This window comes from Prosopis cineraria, unplaced genomic scaffold, assembly GCF_029017545.1.
Source record: "Prosopis cineraria cultivar Desert tree isolate PC_DT_omini unplaced genomic scaffold, ASM2901754v1 PC6, whole genome shotgun sequence".
NCBI lineage: Eukaryota > Viridiplantae > Streptophyta > Magnoliopsida > Fabales > Fabaceae > Prosopis > Prosopis cineraria.
In genome coordinates, this window is record NW_026555337.1 from 27358213 (window position 1) to 27384277 (window position 26065).

General features: G+C 33.5%; 1 protein-coding gene across 5 annotated transcripts; it reads left to right on the plus strand.

The window, feature by feature from the left end:
- Positions 1 to 3129: 3129 nt before the first annotated feature.
- On the plus strand, positions 3130 to 24292 carry LOC129312333 (protein FAR-RED ELONGATED HYPOCOTYL 3-like). Of its 5 annotated transcripts, none has more exons than XM_054954885.1 (10): positions 3154 to 3286; positions 6075 to 6149; positions 15327 to 17534; positions 17803 to 17859; positions 18089 to 18157; positions 18239 to 18301; positions 18385 to 18453; positions 18541 to 18591; positions 18676 to 18756; positions 23761 to 24292. In XM_054954885.1, the coding sequence occupies exons 2-9, from the start codon at positions 6144 to 6146 to the stop codon at positions 18730 to 18732; spliced, it is 2580 nt and encodes an 859-aa protein (XP_054810860.1). In that variant the 5' UTR covers positions 3154 to 3286; positions 6075 to 6143; the 3' UTR covers positions 18733 to 18756; positions 23761 to 24292. The 5 variants fall into 5 exon arrangements, with proteins under 5 accessions (XP_054810862.1, XP_054810860.1, XP_054810861.1 ...); XM_054954886.1 differs by lacking the exon at positions 23761 to 24292 and adding an exon at positions 18877 to 19367; XM_054954884.1 differs by having other exon boundaries at positions 3155 to 3286; positions 23769 to 24292.
- Positions 24293 to 26065: the final 1773 nt, after the last annotated feature.

The following is a 26065-nucleotide window of genomic DNA, read 5'->3' on the forward strand; positions in this document are numbered from 1 at the left end:
TTATGTTCTACTTTCTCTCTTGGTTCTTGAATTTGTGATTTAGAAAGCTTTATCTTTTAATTTATACTCTTATTTTTTTCACACATCTATACTTGATTGTAAAAATCTAATTTAATTTATTCTATCAAGTGTTTTGATAAATCTCTTACAACATGAGTGAGTTGTTTACTCACTTATTCTTTCCAATGTTCATGTTGCACCTTCTAAATTGTGCCAAACTTTGTGAAAATTTTTATTTAGTCAAAAATTTCCTAAACACCCTATTCACCCCCCTCTTGGGAGTTTTTGCCTTATCTAACATTTTCTACCAACAGGGTTTGGTCTAGCAAAAGGGGCCAATCCCTTACAATGTGGCAAACTAAGATTTGAATCTCCATTAAGAGAGGGCCCACATTTAATACTTGACCTTGTCTCAAATAGGATTGCCTCCAATAAGAGGATACTTGTAAGTCCTTTTTTACCATGATAGAATTTTCTAAAGATAGTTTCATTCTTTTCTACTGTGGTAGATCTTTTTCTTCCATGGTAGTGATTTAAAATGCTTTCATTCTTATTATCATGATAGACACTTTTATACTATAATAGGGTAAGGTTTTAATAATTTGTAAAGTAGGGTGTTTACATTTGTCAGGCCATTTGAAGCGTTATGTGTGCTTTACAGTTAAATGAATTTTTCAAACTTTATTGTTAATGTTGACTAATTTTCATGATTTATCTTGTTTATTTAGAGCATGATGTTATCTATCTATCTATCTATATATATATATATATTAGAAACCTTAATTTTTAAGTTACAAATTGAAATTAGCTTAAAAATGAAAAAATAAATTAAAAAAGTTTCTAGTATTTAGGCCAACTTGAATTAGCTAAAAGGCCAAGGTATAGTGTCAGGTTTGGCTATATAAGCTTTTCCATAAGTTTGGATATTTTAAACCTGGCCTAAATTGAGGCTGGCCTAAATAAGCTTGGCTTGCCCAAATCACTATCTCTACAAAAATCCCTAATCTGAAAGAAAGACATATGTTTGCAAACATTTACCGTGAATATAAAAAAAAATTGAAATTTTATTTGACCTAAAGTGTAAATGAGAAATTACATGTATTCAACTTTATCTTAACTAGCATAAAGCCAAAACATGATATTTTATTTTGTCACACTTCATAATCAAGAGGAGAAGGAGAGGGATTTGAACTAATTTGGGTATTGAAGAGAAGAGATTTAGGAGTTAAGATAGCTTCCAAATGAATTTTGAATCGAAATATGTTTATGTAGCTGTGATTTATAACAAATAAAATATTGTGCCTACAATTAATTTCAATTAGTTATAACAAATTTGAACACATGTATGTACTTGATGTCAAATAAAATATCAATATTTCTAATATTTATTGTCAATGTTTGCTAACATGTACATTTATTACGAATTGAGAATTATACCATTTTTAAGATTGTGGAAAAAATTATAACTAACTTTCTTAAATATTACATAACATTTTTTGGCTTACAATTGAGATAGGAAGAAGTATCATTGGCCCCCTATATCAACTTGTCAAGTGTGAGTGGACTTAACTTGGTATGACGAGAAAGTCCCATATTGAACATAGTTGAGTTAAAAAAGAGGTATATAACTGAAAAAAATCATAAATTCAATATTTGAGGTTTTTAGTTAAGATGTAATATCACACTCACTTATATATATTCTCTTAGAATCGTTGGGTAGGCCAATTATGTTTTTCCCTCTTCCAAGATGCTCCTCGGGCCCAACAAGTGTTATCAAAGTTAGGTTTAGGAAGGGACCCAATGTGAAGACAATAGAAAGGCCTCGGAAGCTCATCGATGTTATTGGATTGAGTTATTGTAGTAGGCCGGTAGGCTTATACTTGAGGAGGAGGTTTTTGAGTTGTCAAGTATAAGTGGACTTGGCTTAGTGTGGAGAGAAAGTCCTACCATGTAGATAGAGTTAGGCTTGAATAGAGCTATATAGATAAAAAAAGACTTATAAATTCAATACTTTTTGAGTTAAAATGTGGTTTCACATTCACTTTAGAGTCAATATTTGAAAGGGAAAATTACATATAGGTCTTGAGGAGAAAACTCATTCACAAATAAGTTTTAAGAAATTCAGAAACCACAATATACATTACAGTTGTAATTTAAAATTAAGATAAAAAGACAATAATGCCCCTATTAAACATATATACATTATATCAGTTAAATAATTTATAACTATAACTTTAACATTTTACAATTGTAACGTCACACTTATAGTTATAAATTACTAATAAAGTAATTGTAAATAGTTAATATTAAATTTTATTAATAATACATGATTGTTTAACCATTGAATATATGAAGTTATAGTTGTAAAAAGTTAAAATTATAATTGTAAGTTACTGATGAAGTGGTTGTAAATTAATTATTTAATTGATGTAATATATATTTAATAAGGGTATTATTGTTTTTGCAACTTAATTTTAAATTACACTCATGTTTCAATAAACTTGGCTATAATTTTTAAATTTCATAAGATTTATTGGTAAATAAGTTTGCTCCACGGAATCTATTAGTAATGTTCTTTATTTGAAAATACTTCATTGAGACCTTTTTTAATAAGATCAATGAGGTTAGAATTACATGATTGGAAAAATATCTTGTAAATCTAAGGAATCAAAGTAAAAAAACCTTGCTTAAAATTAAAAGATAAAAAATGTGCCTTTACAAAAAAAGAACCTACAATTGTATAAGTTTTTAATAAATAAATATGAATTAGGAACTAAAAATGAAATGTTGGGAAAGGGTAAAACTACAACAAATAAGCAAAAATGATTATTTAACAAAATTATCAACAAGTAGGATGCTTTATATGTCTAATATGGTGTCATTTTTGTTGACCAAGATTAATCTAGTGTCATTTATTCCCATTGCAAAATTGATGACGATGATGATGACAAGATTAAAATCCATTGCACTATGTGAAGGAGCAACGTTCTGGTTGCACGCGCCTTCACTAGATTATTAAATCGACTGAGGGGGAAGCCACGGAGCACGAGTGACAAGCCAAATCCTGTGGGTACGTCACACGCGCCACACGTGTTACGCGAGTGGCTGAATATGAGCGTGGGATTGCGAACCAGAGGACTTTAGATTAGAAACCCTAAGCATGAGATTTTGGGGATCGGGGTTTGTCCACTCGCCCAAGCCCCTCGCGTGAGATTTTTCAGTTTCAGATCACCACGCGGAGAAGGCCCTCCCTATAATCTTCTTGTTTTACGTTAAAATCAAAGAGGTATTCACTCTCTGTTGTTCTCGTCTTTTGGTCTTCTCTTAATCATTCTCATCTATTCACATTGTTAATTCAAATAATTCTCTCTCTGTTTTTTTTCCCCCACTTTATTTCTAAGAAATAATTGCGTATCATTATCGCATATGGTAACTTAAAATATATGATGCTATGTGGAAATTTTGAAAATGTTGAACGCTGAATTTTTTTTTTTGGAAGTTCCATGCTCCTCTTCGCGGTAATCAATACTAATAAGCGATTTGACTGAGAATTTAGATTAAGCTCCGTGAAAAATGTTAACAAATTTAGCGGGGTCATCAACGATTCATTTAATGAGAATTACGAACAGATAAAGCTTCTTGTTAATAGCTTGAGCTTATTGGTCTCATACCGATTTTTAGGAAACTCAATTGTTTTCAGATGGACATTGGCATCTTTTTAATATCTACTTAGCGTAGGTGTAAACTATAAGATGATTGGTATAAAAGTCTTTGTTTACGAGTTATAGTAATAGGGGAAAAGGTTTGTTGAAGCAGTTGCAGGGAAAAAATGGTGGAAATTGGCGTTTTGTTGGTTGGCTACTATTAGCAGTTGCAGTTATAGTAAAATGGGGGTTACTATTAGCTGATCATGGATGTTAGACAAATAAGGGTCTAGTCTGGCTATTGTGGCATGTGTAGCTTGAATTGAGTTTTGTTTTGTATATAACTAGTTGCTTCCTGTTCAATGACTCATGCTTGGTATAGACTTTAGTAATTTCTTGCTTAGGCATTGGAAAGGTAGATAACACCCAAATTATACATGTCGGTGGATTTAGTGCTGCCTTTCTGCTGTTGTGTTCTCTGTTGTTGTTTATGGAAACCCTAAGTCTTGGTTAGGTAGTGTGGTGTAAGGCTAGGAGATCCTACTCCTTTTTTGTTCACCCTTATTGCTTTTGTTATGTTTTGAGTTGTATGTTGGTTTGGGTGAGAGAGGGATGAGGTGATGTTTGATGGTTAGGACACGGGCTAGGAGTTTGATCTTTACATTACTCTTTCTGAGTGTGTTGGTAGGCATTAGTGGTCTCGGAGATTTAGCTGAGATGGCTGGTGTTATGTATTTAAATGGTGCTTGATTTACTTTAGAAGTTAATCCGAAATTCCAATTGCCATGCTCTTTTGGGACCTTTTATTGCTAAAAACTTCAGACAAATTATTAACATAGAAAGGGGCTTGCACTTCTCTTGGCGGGCAAATCTTTTTAATTCATGGTTATCTATTATCTTATGTATCAACTTCGGATAATGCTCTGTATCTGATTTTTCAACTGATCAAAGTAATAAATCTTCTTGGAATTTTGACATTTTTAAAGGAATTTTAATGATAGGGTCGTTGATGATCTTGCTTTGTAAATGGCAATCTTTGCCTCGTTCAGTTTCTTTGTTGTGAATAGAGAGGGGTTTGGAGGTTTGATTCTTCAGATTGCTATGGTTGTGCTCCATTCTTTAACTTTATTCAAAATCCACATGCATGTTAACTTTGTCTTTTTCTTTCCTGGAGAATCAAGGCTCAAAGTGGCATAGTGGATTTTGATCAGACTGTTTCATGTTTTTAGTGAGATGTATGCTTTTCCAGCTCATATACAGGGTTTTTCTTTAGCTAGTAAGCTTTTGGGTTTTTGGGAGAAAATGGCGCATGATGTTTTTTTGACAGTTTATTGGCATGGTTGTGGGTTAGAATTGAATGTGAGATATTACAAAACAGAAATTTCTTCTGCCACTTTTTTGACAATGATTTTTTTTAGTCTCCATCTCGGTTTCAGCTAATGGTCATTTAAGGTGGTTTGTCCCATATGGATGTGCATCGGGATTGGAAAGCCATTTTGAGCTAACGAGTCTTGGTTTTTTTCTTTTGTTTTTTGTCTCTTGCTTTGGGAGGCCTGCTTGTTTCTGCAAGTCTAATTATGTTCTATTTTTGTTTGCTGGTTGTGTGACATTCAAAGAAATCAAACGCTTTGAATGGAAAGAAAAGATTCGAATTTTCATGCTTATAGTGATTATAATGATGATTCAATATTTCTATTTAACGGAGCTTGGAAACAATTTCTTGACAAGCATGACTGTGATTGTGGTAAGTGCTCAAATTGATAAAAAAGATAAAGGCATTCTACTAAGAAAAAAAAATAGGGCAGGTATCTCACTCTATAATCTCTTAATGGCCAACACTAAGGAGAATTTCTAAAGGGATGAAATGAACTTTTATTTTCGAATATGACTAACTTCTGAGTTGCTAGCCTATTTATAGAGCTGGAATACATTTGAAATAACCAAGCAAAATTTGCATGATCCCTAAGATATATGAAACAGGCTAAATAGCAAACTAGATGTTGAACCACTTGAACAGATGATATGGTTCCATATTCTGCTAAACAACTCCTAAAATTTCTCAAACAGATTTATTCAAAATAATTTGAATTGATCAACAGAAAAAATTAAAAAAAAAAAACTTAATTCAGTTTTTGATGTTTTCTCCTTTTGAAATAAGTCTGCAGAGGTCTCTTATCAGATTGTGAGGTGATATTGTTATGGACTTGGACATGTATTCTTAGGATCTATATGTGCCATGTAATTTCTTCCATAAAATGGCAAATTTTGTGTTTGATGAAGTTTTAATGATTACATTTGAAGGTTACTTTCTACCTTTTGTTGATTGTTTTGTGGCATGGTAGCTTCTATATTCATATGACTTTCAATCTGAATTTTGAGTAAATTAAACTTCCCACCCAGTTTGTCTATTTTCAAAAACGCATTGTGCAGATATCCCTGAAGTTTCAACAAAAAAGCTCCCCATCAACTTGGCTCGTTGAGTTACTCCTCTACAAGAAAATGCTTGTATACATTCTCTTTGTCATGGTTATCAACAAAATTGTCGTTCTTGTGCATCTGCATAATTTTATTTAGAAAATTTAGAAAAGTTGAGATTTCATTCCACATGGGTGTCTATGACAATAGAGAGTATGATGTGGGATTTTCTATTGTTAGAGTTGTAAAATCAAAGAGAGGTCATTTTATTCACTTAAAAAAAAACGGAGATCATTTCATTAGTAGGGATGTTTGTAAAACTAAAGAATATAGAACACTGGTTAGTGTTGATCTCCTTAAATACTGCAGCCCCAATGAATGCTTTAACTTATTAGAAAGACAAATCAAAAGCTAGACTTTGAGTAGATGGACTGCACATGGTCAGATGATGGAGAAAAAGAATTTTTAGTGAAGGTTGAATTTGAGGATCAAATTTTATCTTGTGGAGGAAAGGATTAGAAAGACAAAGAGAACCAGTGAATTTTATTAAAGGAACCATACCCATGCTTGTCTGTATAAAGACCTAAAGAAACCATGTCCACAACCATAAGTGTTTTAGATCTGGTATTTAAACATTAAATCATGTGTTTTTCTCGCAGGGCTTCTATATCACTCACCACCAATAAGAACACTGCCCATATGATTTTTTCTTTGATTAAATTGTTCTTTTCACCTTTGACCATTTCTCAGTGGTCTTTCCACATTTTAACATAGAAATCTATGAGGGCTACTTTGATTGTGGTGTGTGCTGTCATAACAATTTTTAGAAAGTTCATGCATTTGCAAGATTCATTACCTACTCATTGGTTGGGTACATTTCTGTCTTTGGAGGCCCAAAGTCAAGTCATTTAAATTTATTAAGCTCAAGCCCAATATTTAACCTGGACTATTTATTTCCACTGTCTAATTAAATGTTTTACATTTTCTGGGTTTGTATGTTTAGCTTAATTGTGGTATAATAATCATTTATTTATTTTACCAGCAAACTTAGTCTAATTTATACTACCAACTTTTGCCTAGATGTTTCATTATATTTCATGATTTTGTAGAGTTGAGATTTGGTATATGAATTTAGCTGGCAAGACTATGTTTGAGCACTGAAGGCTAGTGAGTCAATTTTTGCCCTTTATCATATTTTTTCTTCCTTGTTCCTCTTATGTTTTTATGTCTACTCTACTGTCCACCCATCTAAATACCAATAGAAACCATTAGTGATACATGGGAATTGGGAATAACAAGGGTACAACAACAACAACAACAAGCCTTTATCCCACTTGGTGGGGTCGGCTACATGGATTGTAAGACGCCATTGTGCTCTATCATTTATCAAACTTTTAGGAATATTATTAATTAACAGATCGCATTCAATAACTTCCAAAAGTGTTCTCTTAGGCCTTCCTCTATCTCTCTTAATCGGACTCAAAGTTATATGTTCCACTCTTCTCATCCGTGCCTCCCTTGGTCTTCTTTGTACATGCCCAAACCATCTCAATCGATTTTCTACCATTTTTTCCTCAATAGGTGCTACCCTCACTTTTTCGCGTACGTGCTCATTTCGAATTTTATCTTTACGTGTATGTCTGCACATCTATCGTAACATTCTCATCTCTGCTACTCCAACTTTATGCTCTTGCTGTCCCGTTAGAGCCCAGCATTACTACTATATAACATTGCCGGTCTGATAGCAGTGTAATAAAACTTTCCTTTAAGTTTATTAGGCACCTTACGGTCGCAAATAACTCCTTTAGCTTTTCTCCAATTAAACCACCCAGCTTGAATTCTATGTGAAATATCTCCACTGATTTTGCCATCATTTTGAATAATGGCTCCCAAATATCTAAACTTTTCCACTTGAGGTATAACTTGATCTCCCAATTTCACTTCCAAATTATTGTTGAATAGTCCTTTACCAAATTTACAATATAAATATTCTGTCTTACTTCTACTCAGACGAAAACCTTTCGACTCCAATGTCCTCCTCCATAACTCAAGTTTGCAATTAACCTTTTCTCTTGTATCTGCTATAAGAACTATATCATCTGCAAAGAGCATACATTTCGGAATTTCTCCTTGAATATGTTCCGTCAAAACATTTAAGATCAAGTTGAATAAATAAGGACTCAGAGATGATCCCTGATGTAGTTCAATTTTTATAGGAAAATCCTTTGTTTGACCACTAGGCGTTCTTATACTAGTTTTTACCCCCTCATACATATCTTGTATGGCTTTAATATAAGCAATCCGTACTCCTTTTTTTCTAACGCTTTCCAAATCACTTCTCTTGGTATACGGTCATAAGCTTTTTCCAAATCAATAAAAACCATGTGTAGATCTTTATCTTTACAATGATACTTTTCCATTAATCCCCTTAGTAGATAAATGCCTCTGTAATTGATCTACCTGGCATAAAACCAAACTGATTCTCAGAAATACTTGTCTCCAATCTCAACCTGTGCTCAATTACTTTCTCCCACAATTTCATTGTGTGGCTCATGAGCTTAATCCCTCTATAGTTAGTACAATTCTAAATATCTCCTTTATTTTTATAAATAGGAATTAATGTACTTCTCCTCCATTCATCAGGCATTTTCTTGGACCGTAAAATCACATTAAATAACTTAGTTAACCATCTCACCCCTTCTTCACCTAAACATTTCCTGGGAATAACAAGGGTAATTAGGGAAATTAGGGGTAAAAAGGGTAGTTTGGGAATTTAGTTATATTCTCTATGTGGATATTGATATTATGTGGTTGATGATTCTGCTTGTACATGGTTGTACAAAGTGGCATGGATGTTCGGAGATATGGGTTTTGGGTCCCTAGTTTGGATGCACTTGCCAGTTTCATGGTTTCGGATGTTGCGGGTCTTCAGTTTTCTTTAATGTTTCTCAAATTTTCTTTAGTGGGGAGGACATGCATCTACAACTATGCATATCCATGATCAAATTGTTCAACGCTGCTAGTGCCAGATGTATTTCAGATTTGCTCCAAATATTCTCTATGTGACCGCAAGGAAGTCCCATCTAATATACTTTGGGTGACTAAGGGCAATGGAATTGGGCCTTTGCTAAATGATCCAATAGTGCAGATGTCTTTTAGAAGTAGCTGGAGCCTAGACGTGGGCCTCTTAATGATGATGCAGCACGTCCAATTTATGGTCTCCATTGTTTCAAGAATGATTAAGATACATTTAAGGACGTTTTATAAATATTTAAGTGATTTGAGTATCTTCCATGAGCTGTTTTCTATCAATTTTGGATGGATAGTTTGAGCATAATGGGCTTTTGGATTGAAGTTGTACTGCAGCAGGCTTGGGAATTTAGTCATATTCACTATAAATAGTAATTAGGGAAACTAGGGGTGAAAAGGGTAGTTTGGGAATTTAGTTATATTCACTATAAATACTAAATAGGGTCCTAAGGATGTAATGGGTGTCTTGTGAATGATATTACTGTTTGTCTCTATTTCCCTTTTATACCTATCAATTAGTCTTCTTGTTCTGGTCTCACATGTTTAGTTGCTACCTTATAAATCTGCTACGTGACTCCTTGAAGATCAATCGCTCGCTATCCTTGTCCTAGTTATCCTTTTGATTGTTTTAAGATTGTTGGACTTGGTAGCAAAATGAAAGTTAGAGATTATTCATTTATTCATTTTTTGAATTTTAATGTACTCTTCACTCATGTATTCCCTTTTGATACTCTACCACAGTTGGATAGGCACTGTTGAAATTTATAGCTGGAAATTAATATTTGTTCCATTGAGTGTTTAAAACCATGTTAGATGGCTTCTTTGTCTCATTGCTCAAGTTATAGTTTTCCTTTCAAAGCCCTTACACAAGTCACAAGTGGCAACTCATTCTCTATGGATCTGGATTTATATAATTTTCCTTCATTTTTTTTTTAATGCTTCATCAATCAATTGCTCTTTTTGTACTTGCTAACTAGTAGCATATGCTGTTAGGAATTTGATATATTTCATGCATATGATGGTGGTTTATGGATCTTAAAAACTTTAATTCCTATAAGCTCTTCCTTTGTACTGGAACTACGATTCTCAAGCCCATGTCATGGTTTTTTATACTTCACATTAGCTTTTCCAAGATTGGAAATTGTGATATTGAAAATTAATCTCTCTGTCAATTAGCAACCACATTGGAAAATTAACAATAACTTATGCATAAAATGAATGACAAAGTTTCTTGCCAATACCTATAATCCTGAAAACTGACTGGGCTGATTTAATCCTGTAAGTTGATTGATTTGACCTTACCATTTCTTTGATCAAACAACATGTGTATTAATGCATTTTTTTTAAAAAAACTTTATTTCCTTGGCTCTTTGTCTGGACTTTTGATGTTCAAAATGTTGGGTTACTGAAAATATCCATTATGTGAATTAATGTGCTGGAGACTACTTCATTATGCGATTTATTTTTTCATATGAAATTCTCCCTAGCTTGCCCGTTTCTTTCATATTACTCTTATTTTAACTTGCATTTCCCTTGATCTTATTTTTCTTTCTCCTACATTCCTTTCCCCCCCTTTTAACTTGAATCTCATATTCAGGAATTTTGTCAACATAACAAAGTCTTCACTATCTTTTCTTTTTGAAAAGTTTCCTCTAAAACTGCTTGGGTGCTTTGGTGCACCATACAAGTATTAGGAAGGCATGTTTATCTTCTGTGTCAGACGGGGATGCATCTTGTGGTTATGTGAATCATGTGGCATGATTAGAATTTTGCCCAAATTTTAGAACGCCGAGCTTAACAACAACAACAACAGCAGCAACAACAGCAAGCCTTTATCCCACTAGGTGGGGTTGGCTACATGGATTGCAAGACGCCATTGTGCTCTATCATTTATCAAGCTTTTAGGAGTATTATTAATTAACAGATCGCGTTCAATAACTTCCAAAAGTGTTCTCTTAGGCCTTCCTCTACCTCTCTTAATCGGATTCAAAGTTATATATTCTACTCTTCTCACTGGTGCCTCCTTTGGTCTTCTTTGTACATGTCCAAACCATCTCAATCGATTTTTTACCATTTTTTCCTCAATAGGTGCCACCCTCACTTTTTCGCGTACGTGCTCATTTCGAATTTTATCTTTACGTGTATGTCCGCACATCCATCGTAACATTCTCATCTCTGTTACTCCAACTTTATGCTCTTGCTGTCCCGTTAGAGCCCAGCATTCACTACTATATAACATTGCCGGTCTGATAGCAATGCGATAAAACTTTCCTTTAAATTTATTAGGCACCTTACGGTCGCAAATAACTCCTTTAGCTTTTCTCAATTAAACCACCCAGCTTGAATTCTATGTGAAATATCTCCACTGATTTCGCCATCATTTTGAATAATGGCTCCCAAATATCTAAACTTTTCCATTTGAGGTATAACTTGATCTCCCAATTTCACTTCTAAATTATTGTTGAATAGTCCTTTACCAAATTTACAATATAAATATTCTGTCTTACTTCTACTCAGACGAAAACCTTTCGACTCCAATGTCCTCCTCCATAACTCAAGTTTGCAATTAACCTTTTCTCTTGTATCTGCTATAAGAATTATATCATCTGCGAAGAGCATACATTTCGGAATTTCTCCTTGAATATGTTCCGTCAAAACATTTAAGATCAAGTTGAACAAATAAGGACTCAGAGATGATCCCTGATATAGTCCAATCTTTATAGGAAAATCCTTTGTTTGACCACTAGGCGTTCTTATACTAGTTTTTACCCCCTCATACATATCTTGTATGGCTTTAATATAAGCAATCCGTACTCCCTTTTTTTCTAACGCTTTCCAAAGCACTTCTCTTGGTATACGGTCATAAGTTTTTTCCAAATCAATAAAAACCATGTGTAGATCTTTGTCTTTACAATGATACTTTTCTATTAATCCCCTTAGTAGATAAATCGCCTCTGTAGTTTATCTACCTAGCATAAAACCAAACTGATTCTTAGAAATACTTGTCTCCAATCTCAACCTGTGCTCAATTACTTTCTCCCACAATTTCATTATGTGGCTCATGAGTTTAATCCCTCTATAGTTAGTATTTGAATATCTCCTTTATTTTTATAAATAGGAATTAATGTACTTCTCCTCCACTCATCAGGCATTTTCTTGGACCGTAAAATCACATTAAATAACTTAGTTAACCATCTCACCCCTTCTTCACCTAAACATTTTCACGCTTCGATAGATATACAGTCAGGTCCGTTGGCTCTACCATTTGCCATTTCCTTAAGAGCTTCCTTTACCTCCTTATCACGTATTATTCGATAGAATGACAAATTTTGTTCTCCTTCACCTGTTACTAAATCCTCCAAGTTACTAGATGAACCCTCTCCATCATTGAAAAGTTTAGAAAAGTAAGTCTCCCATCTATTTTTAATTTCATCATCTGTAACTAAAGTTCTTCCTTCTTCATCCTTAATACACCTTACCTGTTCTAGATCTCTTGATTTTCTTTTCCTACTCTTGGCAATCTTATAAATATTTCGCTCTCTTTCCTTCGTCTCAAGGCTCTTATAAAATTCTTCAAAAGCTTTAGAACGAGCTTCAGCCACAGCTCTCTTAGTTTCCTTCTTAGCCATACGGTACCTCTCCCAATTTTCCTCATTGTTACACAAATGTATGGCTTTAAAACAGTTCTTCTTATACTTGATTTTGTCCTGTACACTATTATTCCACCACCAAGACTCCTTATCTCTCGGACCAGAACCTTTTGATTCTCCCAAAACTACTTTTGCAACCTCCCGTATCTTTTTAGCCATATCCTCCCACATGATGTTAGCACTTCCCTGAGATTTTCAAATTCCTTTATCCAAAAGATTTTGCTTGAAAATATCTTGCTTCTCACCTTTTAATTGCCACCACCTAATCCTTGGTGCTACTACTTGTCGACGTTTTTGGATTTTACTCATAATACACACATCAAGGATTAGGACCCTATGTTGTGTCGTTACAGCATCTCCGGGGATCACCTTGCAATTTTTACAAAGTCTTCTATCTGTGTTCCTAATCAAAAGAAAATCAATCTGTGACCTTGAGGCTCCATTTTTGTAAGTGATGAGATGCTCATCTCTCTTCTTGAAACAAGTGTTGGCAATTTTAAAATCATACGCCAATGAGAAATCAAGAAGAGTTTGTCCTTCATTGTTTAGCTCTCCAAAACCAAAACCACCATGCACCCTCGCATACTAACCAGCTTCCCTCCCAACATGCCCATTAAAGTCTCCTCCAATAAAAATCTTTTCACTTTGTGGTATGTGTCGAATCAACCCCTCCAGATCCTCCCAAAATAATTCCTTAAGATTGGCTTCTGTTCCGACTTGCGGCGCATAAGCGCTAACAATATTAACAGTCTCACGTCCAATTATCATTTTTAAGGAAATAATTCTATCTCCAATTCTGCTAACTTCTACAACGTTCTTCTTCCACTCCTTATCTATAATGATGCCTACTCCATTGCGTGCACTTACTTTTCCTGTATACCAAAGTTTGAAACCTTGAATATACTTAGCTTCTTCTCCACGCCATTTTGTTTCTTGCAGGCAAAGGATATTGATTTTCCTTTGAATCATAACCCCGACAACCTCTACAGATTTACAATTCAATGTCCCAACATTCCAAGTACCAAATCTAATTTTGCTCTCATGGACTAACTTCTTTAGCCGCGTGCGTCCAGAATGACGCGGTAGCCCTTGCTCATTTAACACTACATCCGGGCGCCGATGCAGCGGCTCTAACTCACTTATCACTGTACTCGAGCCATGCAGCACGTTACTTACGGGCAACGACCTAGCATTAACATTGTAACGTCTATTGTCCATGTTCATGATAGATTCAACAAAGTTTTACATTGGCTGTTGATGGCCTAACACAACCCTCCTCCTTTACCCGGGCTTGGGACCGGCTATAAACATAGGCGGAGTTAACGTCGAGCTTAACCATCTAAGAAAAATGTTTATACCTCTCTTGCATCCTGATGAGAAAGGCTATTGGGTTTGGAACATAGAGTAACAGCCTGTTTGGATTATCATATTAATCAATTTTGGGGCCCAAATAATTGATTTTTGAAAGAAAATACCCAAACAGCCAAAAAAGTTGATAATTGATTATTGAGCTAGAATTACGTTTTGAAATAAGTTCTGGGAGGTTGCTTAGAGATTTAATTTTACTGTTAAATAATATATTTTACTTTTTAAATAAAGTTTAACAAATTTAATAATATTAAATACAACTTTATCAATAACTTAATTTCAAAAATCAATGTCTTTTGTGGAAATTTGTATAGTTAAAATTAATTTCATTATTCAAACAAATTGCGTTATAGCATAATCAATTATAATTTAAATTAATTATTTTCATAATCAATTATAATTAAAATCAATCATTTTAATCAATTATTTTCATAATCAATTTATTCAATTGAAATCGAAACGGGCACTAAATATGACTTCATAGTACTTGGTGCAGCAAAGCTTGAAAAAAACAATAAAAAAAAGATTTCCCTGCAAGATTTTTTTAACTGAAGATTTCCCTGCAAGATAATATGATTTTTTTTTTCCGGGATGAAAAATGACAGCTCAAGGTCCTAGAAGAAATGCTAAGTCAGAAAGAACAGAGGGGACTTAGGTCCCTGATACATCTAAACTAGTAACAGTGGTCTTCACATGTGTTGGAGCCTCCCAGGCCAGATACAAGAGCAATTTAATTTAACACAGCTAGCCTATGGGCACTGTGTAATGGTGAAGTTGTGCATTCTGTTTGTTTTATGAGTGTACAACTTATTTGATGTTATGCAGTTAGTGTGACCTAGTGTGGTCAGGCATGACTTCCTCTTGCCTGAGCATTAGCAAGCAAAATAATTAAATATGTATGGGCTAAAAATTACAATGAGATAGTTCACATGGCATCTGACATTTGTACAATCCTGCATCTACCGTTTGTTTGAAAAGCGTATTTATCTTGGATGAGCCGAGCCAATAGGATGAACTAAAAAGGTTCTGCATCATGAACTATGTACCGCACACATCAACATCGAAGGAAATGAATAAAATATGAAAGAAAATAGAAAGAAATGAAAGAAGGCGTCAGATTTTATTTGTAATGTATCTGAGATTTATTTTGGCTAGTTCTACCCCTCAATTTCCCTAGACTAGACTTTTGGGTTTTTCATCTGTTATCTCCTCTTTTCAGGTACACTTGAATATAATCAGGCAGCAAATTGTTATTCTGATCATGGATATAGATCTTAGGTTACCTTCTGGTGAGCATGATAAAGAGGATGAAGAGCCAAATACGATTGATAACATATTGGATGGTGACGAAAAATTGCATAATGTAGACATAGAAGGAAGAAATATAGTTGAAACTGGTGTACCTGCTCTAGATGGCGGGGATTTGAATTCACCAACTTCGGATATGGCAATATTTAAGGAAGATACAAATCTTGAACCACTTTCTGGCATGGAATTTGATTCTCATGGGGAAGCTTATTCTTTCTACCAAGAGTATGCTCGGTCAATGGGATTCAACACTGCAATTCAAAATAGTCGCCGTTCAAAAACATCTAGAGAATTTATCGATGCAAAGTTTGCTTGTTCCAGATATGGAACTAAACGGGAGTATGACAACAAATCATTCAATCGACCACGAGCAAGACAGAATAAGCAGGAGTCTGAAAATTCAACTGCCAGGAGATCTTGTTCAAAGACTGATTGTAAGGCAAGCATGCATGTAAAAAGGAGGTCAGATGGAAAATGGGTTATACATAGTTTTGTGAAGGAGCATAATCATGAGCTTTTACCAGCCCAAGCTGTCAGTGAGCAAGCAAGGAAAATGTATGCTGCTATGGCTAGACAGTTTGCTGAATACAAAACTGTAGTTGGTTTAAAGAATGAGAAAAGCCCATTCGATAAAGGTCGGAATTTAGGCCTGGAGACAGGGGACGTCAAACATCTGCTTGATTTTTTTATACAGATGCAAAACATGAATTCTAACTTCTTTTACGCTGTAGACCTTGGTGAGGATCAACGGGTGAAAAGCCTATTATGGCTTGATGCTAAATGCAGGCATGACTACATAAACTTTTGTGATGTAGTTTCTTTTGACACCACCTATGTGAGAAACAAATATAAGATGCCTCTTGCACTTTTTGTTGGAGTAAATCAGCATTATCAATTTATGTTGCTTGGGTGTGCCTTGGTATCAGATGAAACTGCTGCAACTTATTCTTGGCTGATGCAGACGTGGCTGAAAGCAGTTGGAGGTCAAGTTCCAAAAGTGATAATTACTGACCATGACACGATACTCAAGTCAGTAATTTCTGATGTCTTGACCAGTGCCCATCATTGTATGTGCCTTTGGCACATATTGGGGAAAGTATCTGAAAATTTGGGTCATGTCATTAAACGACATGAGAATTTTATGGCAAAATTTGAAAAATGTATCCATAGATCATGGACGAGTGATGAGTTTGAGAAGAGGTGGTGGAAAATGGTAGATAGGTTTGAGCTCCGAGAGGATGATTGCATGCAGACAATGTACGAAGATTACAAGTTCTGGGTGCCAACATTCATGAAGGATGTATTTTTAGGTGGCATGTCTACTGTCCAGCGATCCGAAAGCATAAATTCCTTCTTTGATAAATATGTTCATAAGAAGACCTCTGTACAAGATTTTGTCAGACAGTATGAATCGATATTGCAAGACAGGTATGAAGAGGAAGCAAAAGCAGATTCTGATACTTGGAATAAAGTGGCAACATTAAAAACTCCTTCACCTTTAGAGAAGAGTGTTGCAGGAATCTACACGCATGCAGTATTTAAGAAGATTCAGGTTGAGGTTATTGGTGCAGTTGCTTGTCATCCTAAAGCTGAAAGACGAGATGAGGCAAGCATTACTTACAAGGTTCATGATATGGAAAGGAACCAAGAATTCACAGTTGCGTTGAATGAATTAAAATCAGAGGTGTCTTGTATATGTCGGTTATTTGAATATAAAGGTTATCTTTGTCGACATGCATTGATTGTTCTACAATATTCTCGCCTTTCAGCAATCCCTTCTCAGTATATTTTGAAAAGGTGGACAAGAGATGCAAAGTCAAGGCATTTACTTGGGGAGGAATCTGAACATATGCTGGCTAGGGTGCAACGGTACAATGATTTGTGTCAGAGAGCACTTAAACTGAGTGAAGAGGGATCGCTGTCTCAAGAAAGTTATAGCATGGCATTCCATGCGCTTCATGATGCATATGCAAATTGTGTGAGTGTCAATAATTCCAGTAAAGATCCTCCAGAAGCTGGCACATCAGCTGGTCATGGTCAGCTTTCAACTGAAGAAGATGCCCAGAGTAAAAATATGGGCAAGACAAACAGAAAGAAGAATCCAGCTAAAAAGAAAAAGGTCAGTCGGTGCTAATAACATGGTATCTATGTATTCTTTTATCCTTTTTTTTTTCCCTTTTCTTTTTCAGAATTTGCCATGGCTAGGTGCCATGTGGAAAGAAAACAGAATCAATCCATGTTGGTGATATAAATACCCCCACACCCTACAGGGATTGAGTTAAAAACTTCATAATCTGGTTCCATGTGATAAGCTTAATCAGCAAGCCAATTAGCGCACATCTATGTCGCTATTTTATTTCTATCATGACCTCCTCTTTCAATTGCAGATGAACTCTGATGCAGAAGTGATGACTGTTGGGGCTCAAGACAACTTGCAACAAATGGTTTGTCCTTCTACTGTCAATAAATCTCTCCGAAAGTTTTAATATTAAATTTTGGGCCTTAAAGCTAGCAGAAGAAATTTACGCTAATTGGGCAATAATGGACAGAGGGAAGAAATTGTTATGAAGACTGAAATCCGATTTCCAATTTGGTTAAATTTTTACCTGTTTCTTCTTAACACAGTCAATTGAAGTGAACTTCTCTGTAAATAACAGGAATTTTAATTTGTAGGACAAGTTCAGCACGAGGGCTGTAACACTTGATGGTTATTATGGTGCTCAACAGAGTGTGCAGGGAATGGTATGAATAGGATCTACTTTAGTCTTCTGTATTTTTCCATGTTATCGAGTGAACATGTACATCAGTTGCTTGATGGTTCAGTTAAACTTGATGGGACCAACTCGTGATAATTACTATGGAAATCAACAGACTATTCAGGGCCTGGTGAGTCAGAGATTGTGATTAATTAGTCAAATAATATTTGGTGGATGAAAATGATTTGGAACCTGTGTTCTATGTATGCGTAGGGACAATTAAGTTCCATACCACCCAGCCACGATGGTTATTATGGCGCTCACCAGAGCATGCCTGGTCTGGTACGGTGAATTAACTCATGCTAAAATTATTTTCCTGTCTACAATATTTATATTTATGACAAATTCATATTTGGTCTAAATTTGCAGGCACAGCTAGATTTTTTTCGAGCATCAACAGGTTTTGCATATGGCATTCGGGTTAGTTAGTATTTTAGATTAATGTTTAAGGTGGGTTTCTTATTTCCAAATGAGTACTTTATAATGGCTACTTCCTTATGGCAGGATGATCCCAATGTAAGATCAGCACAGTTGCACGAGGATCCATCAAGGCATACATGAACGGCACCAAACTTTGAACAAAAGGTAATAAAAGTTTTTTTGCAGGGCAACCTAATAATTTTGATTAAATTGATGCTTAATTCCTTGAAAGAGTAATTTATCTTAAAAATTATCCTCACATCAAGCTCGTTAACAAACATGAAGTGACTGAGTTCCAAACTACCATTGAAACTGTGCCAAGACAAAGCATCACATTACTCAAAGTAGCCCCATCACCTTCCTAAGGTTCTTTGTTATGGATTACTTCGTCTGTGCTTATAGATAAGGTATTTTCCTTAAAAACATAATTAAAGATTCATTTCTATTCTTATATGACAAAACTCCATATCTTGTGGACTGGAGAGAGGTTCTAGAAGACATCTTCTATATAGAAAGGCAGGGCGTATTTCAGTGACAATTAGGCATTTGATGACCATTTTGGCTTCTGGTTGAAGTCATCTCATTCATCTTTGTTAAGTATCTATTTAACGGGCTTCATGTGAGGATGACACAAAACGAATTTTCTTTGGAGAACATTGGCGGACCAAATAGATACAATACAAGCTGGATCTTTTAAAGACTGAAAGTGTGAATTAGCTATTTATGTGAATATGATTTGTCACGGAACTAACTAAATTATTCGTGCCATGTAATATATAAAGGAGAGACACCGAGGACTGAGCTGCTAGTCTTTTTTAGCGTGGAATGCATCACACCTTGTGAAAATTACAATGGGGAAAGACCTAGTCCTCTGTTTATAAGTTATAGGATAATTGCTATTATCTCTTCTGTCTATTTGTCTTGGTGATAGGGAAAAGGGTCGAGCATTAAAGCTCTTGTAATTCTGATTCTTTTAGGCTACATGGGAGTTATTACTAGGAAACATGTTGCAAATTGTTCATATCCCATATTTCCATTTGATTTTCTCTCTGGTTTTTTTTTTTTTTGGGGTTCTTCCCAAGACTTCAAATTGTTGGTGGCCCTCGTCTCGAGAAAGAGAAGGGGGAAAAATGGAGGTTTTTTTTGATTTTTTAAACATACAAAAAAAATTGTGAAACTATTTTTTTAGCTAGATTTAGGAACAACATATCAGAAGCTTCTTTTTGAAGTATTTGCCTGGAAAAAAGGAATGGGAGGGAGAGGAAATTGGGGGCAAATAATATATTGAACCCACATATTTTCTTTCCAAACTAGGCTCAAATCCCATGCATTGCTTAAATCCCATGCATTGTTCGTGTATTAATCAAACCATATTACTAAGGGTGATCAGAGATGATGTTTGGTTTGGTTTTGGTCAAGACGTGAATCGAACCGAGCCAAATTTGCACAAAAAAAGATATTTGATCAATGTCTTTTTAAGATTGATTTGATTTGGTTTAGTTTTAGTTTTTAGGCAATTTGGTTAGGTTTGGTGTGTGAATGGATTAAATTTCAATATTTTTTAACATACAAAATTATATATTAAGGCTAGGCATAGCTTTTTACCCTTCTTTTTCTTACATATTTCAATTTCAAATCACATTCACATTTTATCGTTCACATACAGGAAATAAACATCATATCTAGCATAAAAATATTCAAATTTTATTATCAATAAACAACATAGTATATGCATTTGTACATAACAATGTAACATGAGTTAAAATTATTTAAAAGATCATTACAACTTGTTTTAATGTCTATTATTAAAAGTAACTCATTTTAATTAAAAAAAAGAAAAATTCTATATCTAAAATTATTTAAAAGATCATTTTTGAAGTAACATCGGTATATGCATTTGACTTTCTCATAACAGATTTGAGAAAGGAAGGGTTAAGACTAGGAATTCTATTAGGTTGTGTTTTGATGTGTGTATTTGAATTTGAAATTTCATATTTGAAATCTTATATTTAAAATTTATAAGTTTTAATTTTTTTGTTTGGATAACGTAAAAATTGCAAATTATAATGTTAGAATTCTTTTTTGGATCTTAAGTAAAATTTTAAATTTTATATTTGAATTTAAAAGCAATTGGGACAATATCAATCGTCTAAACAACTGACTTCCATTAGGATCAGACTGCCAGTGCTGACTGGGATCAAATGGAAGTCTTTCGATCTCGGTAGAAGTTGGTCGTTTGGTCTTGGTTGTTGCTTGCACTTTGATCTTGGTTAGTGTCGATTGTCCCATCCTAGTAGAAGTCAGCTGTTTGATTTCGGTTGTTGCTCGCGCTCTAGCCTTAGTGGGCAATGGTAGCTTGGTCCCGATCAACGGTGGTAGCCTAGTCTCAATTGGTAGTGGCAATAGTCTGGTCTTGGTCATTACTAGCGATTTGGTCTTGTTCAATGCCACTGATAGAGTGATCAAATTGTAAAAAGATTGAAATAAGATTTGAAATAACTTGGGTTTATAAAGGATTTTAAATTATAAAGAGAATGAGGTAAAAGTTAGACTTAGATTTGCATCAAATTCAAATCTATACATTTTTAGTTATTTAAAAATAGATTTAGCTCAAATTCAAATTCAAATCAAAATTCACATGCATTCAAACATAACATTAAAGTATCTTGAGTTTAGGTTGGACTTTAGTTAAATTTACAATTTTTTAAATAATAAAGATTAATAATGTAATATTAATTATAAAAAATACATTTAAAGATATAAATGGTATAGGTTGGGTTTGGTTAAAGCTTCAAAGAAAAAAAAATAAAAACTTGAAATAAACCATTCGATTCTCAAATTTATAAAACAAAACTAAGCTTAATTAATGATCGGTCTTATTTGGTTTTTATTGAATTGATTTACTATGATCGGTTTTGGTTACCCTTCTAGATTACAAGATCAATTATAATAAATAAAATGTCATGTATAAGTAGATGAAATAAAATTTTATTCATTAAGAGTTAATTTAAAATGTCATGTATAAGCACACCTGATTATGGGTTATAAAATTAAAGATTACATATATTTTAATTATTTTTCATTGATAATGAATCGTCGATATTATTTTAATTTTTGACAATTTCAAACTTTAATTCATTAAAAAAAGTGTTTGAACAATTGGGAGAATGACAAAGAGATTTTAAAAGGATTAATTAATTTAAGTTAGGTTTTAAGTGTCAAATTTTAAAAATTTATAAAAAAACATGATTAAAAAATTTAAGTTAGGTCTTAATTTTTTTATTTTGTAGTTGCGTTATAATTAATTTGTAACTTATTTTTTAAAAACATGATTAAAAAATAAAAAAATTTATTTTTCTTGTTAAAATTTGAAATATAAATTATAAATTCATCATAATGGAGTTGTAAAATTGAGAGATTGAGTTATAAATTTTTAAAATTTAATATTTTAAAATCTAACTTGAATTAATTGATATTTTTAGAACCTTTATCATTTTCCCTTGAACAATTGGATAATAACTAATTGAGATGAAATTAGCATTTTCAATTCAACTTGGTGTTTAACTTTTACAAATAATACACATTGAATTTTATTAAGACTCAAATCTTGTGCATTGCATGAAGATAACTAATTAAAATGTTAATTACATGAAATTATGTCACACCCTAAAATTTATGTGTGATCAGCTTGGGATATGCATGGGAGCACACATCCTTTAGCCTTAATACCAACAACTATATTTTAATTATAACACATTCATGATATTGAGTAGTGCCTTTTTTTATTTTATTTTATTTTATTTTATTTATAACAAAAGTTATAAATTTTTCTTGGAAATTTAATATAAAGTCTCCATTCTACAACAACAATATTAGTACAAATAGCAATAATGAGTTTTGCTTTTATCAATAATAGACAAACAAATAATTAACTAATACAAAGATCTTAAGTATAGTTTATGTGGAGCATTTAAAATAGAATTTACAAATCACATAATATAATATATAAAATCAAGTTTCACAACAAATAAAAATTTAATCAAATTAATGCTTTAACCTCAATTTGAAAATATACCCTTCTTTGATCCCTTGGACACCATAGCTATCTACACTATTTGAGGCCAAAAATTTGTTCAATGAATAACATCTCAATAATAAAATTTAAAAAAATCAAGATAAATAAATTCATTAAGTAAACTGGTACGTAATTGAATTTGAAGATTAAGAGATTTTATATAGCTTTGAAAATATTGAATCAGTAAATTTACAATGACAATTTTAGCAATTGATCTTTTAAAATAAAATAAGTTAAGTAAATAAAAAATAACAACATTCACTGTTTAAAATCAGTAAAGCGTTTATAAATATATACATTCACAAATCAATTAAATTTAAAGACTTTGCAAAACAAGTAACAAACGTGAACACATAATCCACGAGAGTAAATAAGTAAATGCTTACGCCACGAAAATAAACATGGACACACAGTCCATGAGTGTAGTCGAAGCCATGAAACAAATATTAACCAGACATGGTCAAAGTCACGAAACATACGTAGGTATGAGACCCACGAATTACAGACGTAAGAACAAAACTCACGAAAATCAAACTAATTAGTCGTTGATCAAGGTACGTTAAGGGTTAACAAAACTACCATTAGCAATCAGTGCTCTGCGTTTAGTCTTTTAAAAAATTACACTTTCAAACATGCGAGAAATTAATCATTTTCAAAATAAAAGATTGTATTCTTAATATTAAACTTGTATGAACCTTTTAAAATCTCAATCCTTCTCAATATAAAATTCTTCACTAATTCTACATTTACCTTTATAAAAAATATATATATATATACAATAAAAAAAATTTACTATTTGAGCTAATAAAACTTTTCACCAACCTTCAAGATATATTTTACAATGAATATATAGACATATTATAATTTCATTACTTTTCACCATATAAATTACAATTGCAAGAATTTAAAACAATATAATTATCAAAACATTAAACACTTGAAATAGTACATGAAATGTATTTTAAGAAAAATAATATCTCAATGAAAAAAAATTTGTTAGTAAATTTATTGAAATGTTATTTACTTATTTGATGCATTTTTAAATGCATAACTTACTGTCACTTTCGCAATGTGGGCCGCTGCTTAATTCCAAGCAATGCAGAAAAGGAATGATGGAAGAGGATCGAAGCTTTAACAAGGAAGAGGGGATGATTTGGGCCACTTGAAACAGGGGAGGAAAAGAATCGTCTCACGACCCAATTTCCATCAGTAGTGTGGACAAAACTTCTGCATCCACAGCGGCTAGGGCGAGGATGCGACGGTGGAGAGAGGAGGAGGAAAGACAGAGATTGAAAGACAAAGGGGGAGGAAGAGGAGGCAAAGCATCCTGAAGCTTCTACCAAGCAAAATAAAAAGGGGAAAAATGAAGAGAGGGAGTAAAATATCTAATCTGAGCGTCATTTCCTTCAAGGGCATTTTAGTAATTTTGTAATCATTTCCCTCGACAGAATCGAACCTGTAACCTGAAAAAAAGCACCAGTAGAAGTTGCCACTGTGCTACCGGATTATCATAGTAGTTCTGTCCAAAATTAATAGAAATACACTTCATCTAATTATAAATGTTTTCACTCCTAATCTAAGCATTTCTTTTGAAATCCTTGAAATCCCATTAGCCAATTTTTATTATTATCTTTGAAAACTCCCCCACAAGTGGTGTGTCCTTATTGGTCAATTGATCCCTCAACATCTAATCGTGTAAATCCCATCTCATGCAGATACCATCTCTCCTCTGCCTTCTTAAAGCTTTGGAAAATCTTATGCTTAAGTTTCCCGTTCTTCATTGCCTTAGATAGTTGATTCAAAGCACTGTGATATAACTCGATAGCCTCAAATCGATTACCCTCCATACCATAGATGAGATTTTATTTCAAATTGGATCCAATAAATTCTGAAAATTCTGCAAGACCAAAGCAATTAATTGTAAATAAGTTTTGAAGATTAATGACCATAACGCCCTTTATTATTATTTTTTTTTCAAAAGAAGAGACTCAACAAACTCGTCCTCTTTGCTCAATTACCACGCTTCCATGGCGGCTCATCCCTCAAGAATTTCCATCCTCAATATGCCCTCGTCCCCTTCCTTCTTTTTGCCCACACTTTCCCTAATTCATAGGTCCCCTAGGTCACCACTACCTTTCATCTTGCCAAGTCTGAGCTCAACAACCTCATTGTTAAATCCTTCGTCGCCATTTACACTAGCCGCAGAGGCACCACTTGCGGGATCAACTTGGGCACGAATGGAGACCAAGGTATCCCTTCCGTAATGGTTGGCTTATGGTGGGTAGGGAAGCCAAAGGCTCTTGTACAACAATTTTCTCCGCTAAAATTGTCCCTTGAGATGTACGACAGAAGCTATAACTACCCCTGTTTAGAAGGATTATTGCTCCACTATTAAGTATAAATGTTCATACTTCTAAAAAAAGGTTTAAAGAGAAAAATAGATTTTATATTTTTCTTATGTTTTTTGTTTGGGTGAACACACACGACTACTTGTTTATTTTGATTCTTGCGAACACTAGCCTTTTAACTAAATAAATTTGGAGGATGAAGGCAACAAAGAAGCTTTCTCTTCTTGGATATAATTTGCAACTCAAATATTGCTCAAATACTGATGTTTCTTGTTTTAAATTATCATATAATGCTTCATGGTATTGGAAAGGCATCTATAAGGTTGCTGACATCATCAAAAAACACCTTCACTGGAAAGTTGGTAATGGAGAAGCCATCACTCTTACTCCTACTCATTGGTCGAAACCTATTTAGCGGGATTCTAATGCTCTCAAAAATATCTGATCATATTAAAAATTTCAACTCTTGGACTGCTTCTTGTTGAAATAATTCTATTGTCAAAGTTTTGTATGACAAAGTGATAATACTCATATTTTACATACTTTATCCTTTCATTTAAGACCCATTTTAAAATGTTTTATTTCTCATTTTAGTGTGTTCATGGTGTCAAAAGTAAGAAAATTGCCTAAGGGGCAAAATTGTGTACTAAGGATATTTTGATCCAAAATTGTACTTTTTAAGAAAAATTGGGTTAATGTTGTGTTCCATGTATTTTATGCCCTAAAGAATGAATATAAAATTAGTTTTTCAAAATTCAATTTGGTTTAGGAGTTATAAAATAAAAATAACATTTTAGGCGTTGTTGATTTTGTTAACTGAATTAGGGTTTTATGCGCATGCATGAACTTTCACGTGTCATGACCCTTAAATTTTACTTTATTAATATTCTTTCATAATAATTAATTAATTTCATGTGCAAGGATTTATTTATTAGGTTAGATGAATATTTGATTTTGATTTTATATACATTTGTAACTTAGGTAGCACATGTTGACTTGGACATTTTGCAATTGGTTAAGGATCATGGAAGTGGGCTAAAAAAGAAAAATG

What these genes read in the sequence shown, in the direction of transcription:
- LOC129312333 (XM_054954885.1), top strand. An exon ending in AAGACAACTTGCAACAAATG is followed by an intron (nt 17,860 to 18,088) that starts GTTTGTCCTTCT and finishes TTTAATTTGTAG; the next exon opens with GACAAGTTCAGCACGAGGGC. An exon ending in ACCAGAGCATGCCTGGTCTG is followed by an intron (nt 18,454 to 18,540) that starts GTACGGTGAATT and finishes CTAAATTTGCAG; the next exon opens with GCACAGCTAGATTTTTTTCG.